The 10154-nt window shown below is 38.0% G+C and overlaps 1 protein-coding gene across 1 annotated transcript; it reads right to left on the reverse strand.

Annotated features, from left to right (window-relative positions):
• Window positions 1–329: 329 nt before the first annotated feature.
• Window positions 330–6218, reverse strand: LOC138750103 (immunoglobulin lambda-1 light chain-like). Its single transcript, XM_069912238.1, has 3 exons — window positions 6074–6218; window positions 5584–5946; window positions 330–789 (listed from the first exon to the last, which is right to left on the reverse strand). The coding sequence occupies exons 1-3, from the start codon at window positions 6120–6122 to the stop codon at window positions 464–466; spliced, it is 738 nt and encodes a 245-aa protein (XP_069768339.1). The 5' UTR covers window positions 6123–6218; the 3' UTR covers window positions 330–463.
• Window positions 6219–10154: the final 3936 nt, after the last annotated feature.

Here is a 10154-nt window from a genome sequence, read left to right on the forward strand (position 1 = left end):
ACTTGCCTCTTCTCCACTTTATTGAGTTGTGCTTTGCACAGGATCTGATCACTACAGGTTCACTGTCTATGGGGGAATCTCTCCACATTCTACACACAACAGGAGTTGAAATGTGGGGCTGGAAGGACAATTCTACAGAATACAGGAAAATCTGATTTTGGAGATGATTAAGAATTGGGTTGGTCTCCAGCAGTGAACATTTTTGCACGATTATACCACACAAGGCAGACACAGACCCCAGAGAGGGCATGAAACATGGGCAGAGAATCAGGAACAAAACATGAAAGTCTGCAGACACCCGTGGTTGAAGTAAATACACAACACTGGAGTAACTCAGCAAGTCAAACAGTGTCCTTTATATAGCAAAGGTAAAAATACATAATCAACATTTCAGGCTTGAGCCCTTCATTGAGCTGTGAAATCCAAGGCACGAGCCAAGAATCTGCGTGTTCTGCTGGCCTCACTACACACAGGATAACGACGAGATGGACTCGTGCAGAGGCGAGCTCAGTGAGCTGTGGCTCACGATGCAGGTATAGCTGGAGCCTGTGTTCCAGGCAGTGGCGGACACATGCAGGTAACTGCTCTGCTTGTAGGTCTGGTCAGCATCAGGGGATGCGACACCCGTCGTCACCCCGCTCTCTGTCTCGACCCCATCCACGCTCCACCGGAGTGACGCGAAGCCTGGCTTAAAGCCGCTCACCAGGCAAGACAAGGTGGCCGAGCCTGAGTCGGTCTCATTCTGGGAGGGAGGGAGCAGTTGAACCGAGGGTTTCCGAGAGTCGCTACCTGTGTGGGAGAGCAGAAGGGAAACGTCAATAGGTGATGAAGTCCCAACATTAACACCAACTCTGAATAAAAGATCCCATGGACATGAACACGATGGCCTTTATAAATCAAAGTATAGAGTACAGGAGTTGGGATGTTTTATGGTAAATTAGAGCAAAACATTGGTCATGAACTAGGATTGAAAGAGTGCAGAGAACATTTACTCGGCTGTTAACAGGACCTCAGGAACAGAGTTACAAAGAAAGGTTAAACAGGCTAGAACTTTATTCCCTGGGGAAAGGAGAATGAGGGAGATTTAGCAGACATATTTAACGTTACGCACAGACAGAGAAAATGCTTTTTTCAACTGAGGATAAGTAACATACAAACCAGAGGACATGGGTTCAGGATGAAAGGGGATATTTTGGGGAAGTAGAATGGGGAAGTAGAATGTAAAAAAATAATCTTCTTCCTTCTGACATCAAAAAAACACAAATATGAAGAAATTAAATTTTATCCCCTTAATTTTTCTAGAATTAAATATAATTGATGAATAAAATTATAATGAACTCTCCGATAAATGACATTTATAATTTTAGTCATACTAAATTCATCCAATCATTTTGATGAATAAATATTCCTTCATCTTTTACCCATTTCAACCTATATTTATGCAAATCCAACATAGACATTTTATTCTGTAATAAAGAATACATCACAGATCTAAATCCCTTCTTACCTCCCTCTGTAAGTAAAATTTCAAACTTTGATCAACTAGGTAACCGTAAAGTATGTCCCAAATTATCCAACAATAAAACATTAAATTGATAATAAGAAAAAAGAGTATTTGAAGGAATATTATTTTTCTCTTTCATTCTTTGGAAAGAAATAAAATAACCTGCTTCATGAGAATCTTGTACAAATTTAATACACTTTTGATCCCATAACTTCAAAAAATGATTATTGTGTAAAGGAAAAAAGCTTATATTGATACAAAGGAGTTTTATCTGAAATCTTCCCTTGAGTACCTAGAACTTCATTTATTTTATACCATAGTTGCAAAATATGTTTCATATTCTTGGGCTTGGCTTCGCGGACGAAGATTTATGGAGGGGGTAAAAAGTCCACGTCAGCTGCAGGCTCGTTTGTGGCTGACAAGTCCGATGCGGGACAGGCAGACACGGTTGCAGCGGCTGCAGGGGAAAATTGGTTGGTTGGGGTTGGGTGTTCAGTTTTTCCTCCTTTGCCTTTTGTCAGTGAGGTTAGGGTTAGGGTTAGGGTTAGGGTTAGGGTTATTTCATCAAAAAGAAGCTGATCCATCCTCTTCTCACCAATTTGAGATCATTCACTATTTGTCCATATCAATGACTTTTCCAAATCAAACATCCTTTTAATAAATTTCAACTGTGCCACATCATAGTAATTTAGAAAATTCAGAAGTTGTAAACCTCCTCATTCATATTTCCAGGTTAATTTTTGTAAAGATACCTTTGCCATCGCATCTTTCCATAACAATATGCTCACCATGGAGTTCAAATCCTTAAAAAATTTAGTGGGAATCTTACAAGGAATAGATTGAAATAGATTCTGAAAACGAGGAAAAATGTTCATTTCAATACATTTAACTCTTCTTATTAAAGTAATTGGTAAATATTTCCATTGATTCAAGTCATTTTTAATTTAAAAAATAATGGTAAATCATTTATTTCCTATAAATGACTATAATTACTATCTTCCTGAACACCTAAATACTTCATTTGATCCAACCATTTAAATTTAACAGTATGTTTGGAAAGAGAATAATCTATTGCCTCTAATGGACTAATCTCACTTTTTTCCCAAATGATTTGACAGCCTGATAGTTCTCCATACTGTTTCAGTCTGTCATGTAACCACTTCAAAGAATTCTGAGGTTTGTTAAGAATATCAAAACATCATCCACAAACAAATTAATTTTAAATTCATCAAACTTCACTTTAATATCTACAATATTACCATCTTGCATAATCATCTGAGCCAAAGATTCAATAACTAATGCAAAAAGAGCTGGTCACAAAGGACATCCTTGTCTAGTTGATCAATTCAACAGAAAAGGTAAAGAGAACTGTGCATTTGTCAAGACTCTAGCAATAGGATTTTTTAATATAATGCCTTAATCCAACAAGTAAATCTTGGACCAAATGTAAATTTCTACACAACGTTTAAAAAAAAACTCCACTCAACTCCATCAAAGGCCTTTTCTGCATCCAATGAAATAACCAATGGTAGTTTGGATTCCTCCCAAGAAATCTTAATCAAAGAAAATAATTCTGCTGAATTTATAAAGAATGTTATTCTGCTGAATAACAATTTTTAATAAATCTAGCCTGATCCAAATGAATTAAATCTGGTAAATATTTTGCCAATCTATTAGCTAGAACCTTTGTTATAACCTTATAATCAGAATTCAACAACGAAATTGGTCGATAAGACCCATCTTTCAATGGATCCCAATCTTTTCTTGAATAAATGGTTATATGGTTATATGGTTAACTATTATAATAGCTTGAGAAAATGAATCTGGTAAAGAGTGAACTTCCATTCCTTGTTTCAATACATCTATTAACAATAGCATTAATAAATCTTAAATACTGGATCTTATGGACCAATTTCTTTGTGAAATGTTGGTTACAAAATTGTAACTAAGGTTCTAGCAAATTGATTGAGGAAACACTTACCAGGTTTAATACATTTAGATCAAGCTGGTGTTATTAAAAATCATTATTCTTCAGATACTATTGCAATATCAATTAGTATGATTCCTATTTCTTGGGAGGAATCCAACTGACCAGTGGTTTTATCATTAGATGCCAAAAAGGCATTTGATCGGAGAGAGTGGAGTTTTTTATTGAAGGTATTAAAAAGGTTTGGGTTTGGACCAATGTTTATTCATTGGATTGAATCTTTCTATCAAAAAGCTTTTGCCAGATTGGGGACGAATGGTCAAATATCATCATGTTTTTATTACAACGATTGAGTAGACAAAGTTTCCCTTTGATTCTCGCATTGTTTGCATTAGGTATTGAAACCTCGGCTCAATTCAAAAGACAAGAAAATAATATTAAAGGTGTTAAAGTGAAATCTGAGGAGTATAAGACTAATTTATTTCCAGATGATGTTTTGGTTTACTGAACAGAAACTCAGAATTCTTTGAAATCACTATGTGAAAGATTGAAACAACATGGAGAAATATCTGGCTATAACATTGATGAGGGAAGAAGTTAGATTCTGCCATTGATTGATGGTGATTATCCTCATTGTAAAATGATTCTTCAATTTAAATGGTCAGATCAAATTAAATATTTAGGTATTAGGTTGGATAGGAAATTGGATCATTTTTATGAGTTAAATTAGTTGCCTTTATTTCATAAAATCAAGAGTGATTTCAATAGATGAAAGATTTACCTCTCGCATCAATAGATAGAGTTTTTTGTATGAAGATGGATATTTTTCCTAGAATACAATATCTTTTTCAATCTATACATTGTAAATTCCTCAAAAGTTTCTTAGGAATTTGAATTCTACAGTTAGAAAGTTTATTTTTATGGAAAGATATCATGTTGAGAGAATGTTTACAAAAATTAACGTGAAGGTATGAACTGGGAGATTTACAACATCCAAATTTTCACAATTATTAAAGAGGACCATGATTGAAATGAATTCATAGAATGTTGGACTTGGATTATCCATTGGTTTGGGCTAATACTGTGTTATCCACAATTGCTGAGAAGAAAAATAAGCAATTTATTGATAAATGGAATTCCAAGTTATTATTCACATAAAATTCACCTATTTTGAGACATTTAATTGAATGATAGAAAATGATAAATGACGAAATAGGTAAACCGGGGAAAATTTCAGCTAAGACAACTTTATACCCGAATAAACCTTTTCCTTTTACGCTTAATAATCAAAATGTGAGATCAGAAAGGAATTAAAATTGTACAAGATTGTTATGAAGCTGATTATTTAATGTCTTTTCAAAGAATGAAGGAAATTCCACAAAGTACTTTTTTTTGTTATTACCGAGTTAGAGCTTCACTACTGGATAATTTGGGACATTCTTTAATGTTGCCAAGGCAGTTAAAAGTTGAAATTTGGCTTATGGAAGGTGGGAAGAAAAAAATTTGTGTCTGAAATGTATTTGTTATTACAGAATAAAATGCCTAAATTAGATTTATATAAGTCGAGATTAAATAGGGAAAAGGATTTTGGGATCATAGTTGATCAGGAATTTTGCGGTAATTTATGTAAAGATAGTGTGACTAAGATTGTTAATATGAGATAAGTTGCTTCATTATAACTTTATACATCAGTGATATTTAACCCCTGAAAAATTAAAGAGATATAATTTAATTTCTTCAGATTTATGTTTCAGGTGTCATAAGGAAGTAGCTTCTTTCCTACATTCTACTTGGTTATGTGATTATGGTGAAACATTATTGGACACAACTTCAAAAGTTTGTAGGGAAAGTTCTTAAGAATAAATTGGACCCAACATGATTTTTGTGAAGTGATGTTAAAATGTTGACCTTGGAATTGAGATTAACTGGGTATCAAATTGCGTTGGGGGCCCACACACACCAATCTGGGGGTCGGGATGAGGTGACTTTCCCAGGTCAAACCTCATCTGGCTGAGGGGGATCTGCAGAATCTGTCTCCAGCGCGGGGTCTCGACAGTTTACTGACATCTTCTGTGCTCACGGACAAAATGAATGAAAAATAGATTCTCAGATCTGGAAATAAAAGTCCGAAAAGTTCCTTGACTTCACTCACTTGTTACGATCAACGTGGATCCAGGGCCGAACACCCAGGCATTTGCTGAACTGTCCCATGTAGCACAGTAGTAGACGGCGGAGTCTCCAGCTTCCAGGCTGCGGATGGTCAAGGTGTGAGTGTTGGCCGAGGAGTCTCTGGACGGGGCGAATCGGCTGGTGAACCCGCTGCCTCGGTAGATATCATTATTCGGATATTGTACCAATACCCACTCTGGAGCTTCTCCGGGTCGCTGTCGGTACCAGCTCATGTAGTAACTTGCAACGCTCCCCCCCTCCAGCCGACACTCCAAGTGGACGGTCTGTCCCGCAGAGAGTGGGTCGGACATTGGGGTCTGATGGAGTTTAACCAACGCCAGGACACCTGCAATGACACAAAAAACACCGCAGCGGGTGAACGCGGGAAAACAAGGCGCGGGGAAAAGGTCCAACCCGGCTCAGTTAGCGGGGAGGGGGATAGCATCAACGGGGAATGGCCCCCGACTTCTCACCTGGAACCCAGACCATCAGAGACCACAGGAGACCCAGCGCAGAGACCATCGCTCCGGACAGGTGAAGACAAAGCAGCGCGATTGGGTTCCTCGAACTCCCGGAGTCGCTCCGGTTCTCCCGTCTGCAAAGCGGCTCCGGAGGCTCTGTTTAAGAAGGGGTGTCCATGAGGGGGAGGGGTCAGGAGGACGCCGTGGGGCGGAGAATCACCCCATCTGGTTGTGGTCCCTGAAATGTTCTCAGGTCACATACATGACACAACACAGACTTTTTCCCGCGGGAGGGGCAGAATTAGCACTAATGACACAGACACAGACAGTGCCCTCCATCAGAGAACATGACAGCACGGAAACAGGCCCTTCGGCCCTTCCAGTCTATGTAAACCATTTTATTTGTATGCTCCCATTGACCTGCACTCAGCCCACAGTCCTCCATACCCCTCACATCCAAGTATCTATCCAAATTCTTCTTAAATGTGAACATTGACCCCCCCTCCCATCCATGTCCCTTCCCACATTCACCACTTCAAATCATTCCACACTCCCACCAATCTCTATGTGAAGAATTTCCCCAGAACCTTTCCCCTTTCTCCCTTAACCTACGTCTTCTGGTCTCTATCTCACCTACCCTCAGTGGAAATATCTTACCTACATTTATTCTGCAAAATCCCCATCATAATTTGAAATAGCTCCATTAAATCTCCCCTCATTCTTCTACAGACAAGGTAATAATTCCTAACCTTGACCAAAACATCCCAACTCCTGTACTCAATACTTTGATTTATGAAGGTGAAAGTGCCAAAAGCTCACTTTATGCCCATATCCCTCTGTGATGCCACTTTGAAGGGATGATGTATCTGTATTCCCAGGACCCTCTGTTTACTGCACTCCTCAGTTGAGAATGTTTGGTATTAAGATGCTTTTTCCATTATTTGCCCCTGTTTTCCACAGTTTTCAATGTAATCCGATAATTCCCATGCAATTAAAGTGAAGATTCCAGATTTTATTCAAGGTTATTTTTACACATTTTGTTTTGACCAGGGAGAAATTACAGCCCTTAGTTGCGTCATTTCAGGGAACCATAAAATTTGGGACATTTGGCTTCACAGCTGTGTGTTAGAACTCAGGTGTATTTAATTGCTTCATTGGTGCAGGTACAAATGAGCGAGGCTTGCTCTAATCATTAGGAGTCTGTGGTTGCCATCTTTCTACACGAGGACCAAAGTTGAGCCAATGAAAGTTAAAGAAGCCGGTAAACCAGAATAAAACACTGAGAAACATCGTAAAACCTTAGTCTCCTGTGGACAGTCGTCATTGACGTATCCAGACTTGCCTCCTGAAGAGTGTTTCTGATCTATCCGACAGGAGTTTGTGGACTTTTCTTCATTCTGCTGAGATTTCTTCTGTCATCAAGAGTGGAGGTTTTCCTTGGTCGACCAGTCCCATTGCTATGACTGAGATCACCAGGACCCTATTTCTTTTTAATCATTCTGGTCATCCTAAGGTTTGGGCGATGTCCCTTACTGTTTTATTCTGGTTTTTCACCCTCACAGGTACTTCTTTGACTCTCATTGGCACATGTTTGTGACAATAAATCATGATTCTGGCTGATTTCTCTCCACAGGTACTACTTTGGTGCCAGCAACCCTCTATTTATTCATTTATTTATTTTGCAATTCATCAGGTGGCTTTTAACAATGTGGACATAATTAACAAAAAGATATCAACACTCTCAGTTCCAGCCATGTAAACTTTTCAGGAGTTCAGGGACTTGAATATTGGCCTTCAGTGTTGGAGGGATTGAATTTTGGAGCAGTCAGGTTGTGTTGTTCTGGTGAGGCTGCATCTGGAGAATTGCCCCAGTTCTCATCTCTTAACTTGAGTAAGGATTAATTGGTTCTGGAGGCGGTGAAGAGGAGATTCAGCAGGTTGGCCTTTGAAGTCATCTGGAATTGCACTCACTGGAATTTAGGTGAATGACAGTGGATCTAATAGAAATGTCTAAAATTATGAAAGGCATAGATAAGATAGAGGTAGGTAAGTTGTTTCCATTGGTGGGGAAAGATCAGAACATGGGCACTTAACGCAAGATTCAGGGGAGTAGAGTTGGGACATTGATTTGGAGGAACTCCCTTTCCCCGAGATTGGGGAATCTGTGGAATTCACTGCCCATTGAAGCATTCGAGGTGACTTCAGTAAATATATTGAAGGCAAAGTTGTGTACAATTTTACATAATAGGGGAATTAAGGGATTTGAGGAAAAGGCAGGTTGGTGGAGATGAGCCCATCATCAGTTCAGTCAAAAGGTTTGATGTATCTGGGACTTGTTCCCTCCTCCCTCACCCTCAGGCCTAGTCAGGCAATGGTTTCCAGGTTTGAAAAGACAGCTGCCTTTTGTGGTTCTCATTAGCTCCCTCTGGGACGCTGGCGGTGTTGTCCGAGCCTTTATTTAGCTGCCATTACACAAATCTACACTGTTTTTAATCATGCAGGCAGGTGTTGTGGTCACTTGGCTCTAGCAGTTGTTGAGAGGGCGGGGAGGAGACAGAAAGGGAGAGAGTGCTGATGTGGGGCAGCACGTTTATAATTCTGGAATCATTAATGCTCCACCATTTACTGCAAGGCTCTGGGTGAAGGTATTAAAGATAAACATAACAGTTCTGAGGCCATTCAAGTACTGAACTTCAGTCCGGGAGCAAAGGCCGAGAGGGAGGCAGAAACAGCGGAAACTCGGTGTTAGGGACAGGACAGGGGCAGTGATTGCGTGGTTGTAATGGGCCGAAAAGCCATTAAAGTGGTAGCAGATTATTGCTTCTCAGACTGGAGGCTTGTGACTAGTTGTGTGTCTCAGGGATCAAGGCTGGACCCATTGCTGTTGGTTTTTCTTTGACTATTTGATTAAAAATTTTAAAACCACAACATTAAGTCAATAATGAATTTTACATATATATGCATATATATATAAGACAATACATGTGGTATATATACTAATCCCTACTCCCTCCCCAACACCCACCTCCCTTCCAATACTCTTCAGAAAGAAAGATGTCAGAGATTATGAATGAATATATGTTCAAATTAACCCCTGTGAAACCGAGTCCCACCAAGAGGACGAGCTGTTGAGAGCTGAAATTTTCAAAAACACTTGTTGTAAATATGGGCTCCATATTTATGGGCTCCTTAATATTTATCACTTAAATTCTAAGTTAACCTTTGAAGAGGAAAGCAAGATCTCATTTCAGTATGTTATCTCTGCATCCACAAATCTGTATCAGACTTCCAAGTAATAGCAAGTTGTAAAAATTCAATTTGATAAATGTTTTACCTTAATGTTAAACTAAACATTTTAATATATCCTAATAGAAATAACTTTTGGTCTAATGGAAGTTTAACCTTTAACACTTTCTCTCAACATGCTTTAATACATGGCCAAGTCGAGTGAACAAATGAACCTATGATGTCTCAAACATAATTCATAAGAAATTCAATTAAATATTTTTAATTTTTCAGGTGTTAAATATAATTGATCTAAAAAGTTATATTGTTCTAATCTGCATCTTGCATTGATGATTTTAGTCATATTATCTATACATAACATTCTCCAATCATCTTGATCTATTATCCTACCTAAATCAGTTTCCCACTTTAATCTTGATCTACAAATATCTGATTTAGACATTTTCCTTTGAAGTAATTTAGACATTTCTGAAATAAATTTCTTAATACTCTCTTTAGTAAGTAAAATTTCTACCTCAGACTGGCAAGGTAATCTTAAACTTTGACCTAATTTATCAATTAATAAAGTTTTAATGTGATAATAACAAAAAGGTATTATTTTTAGTTGAAAAGAAATATAATAACCAACTTCAAATCAACTTTCTATCATTTGAATCCCTATTTGATTCCTATCTTTATAAATTGATTATTAACAGTCAAAATAAAAAAAATTATTTTGATATAAAGTTGTTTTACATGAAATCTAACCTTTCCCACCTATTTCATAATCTATTTTATTCCATAATTCAATTAAAAATTTCAGTATTAGTGGGTCCTTACTTCAATTAAAATTCCATTAATAAATCTG

The sequence above is a fragment of the Narcine bancroftii genome (assembly GCF_036971445.1).
Source record: "Narcine bancroftii isolate sNarBan1 chromosome 5 unlocalized genomic scaffold, sNarBan1.hap1 SUPER_5_unloc_1, whole genome shotgun sequence".
NCBI lineage: Eukaryota > Metazoa > Chordata > Chondrichthyes > Torpediniformes > Narcinidae > Narcine > Narcine bancroftii.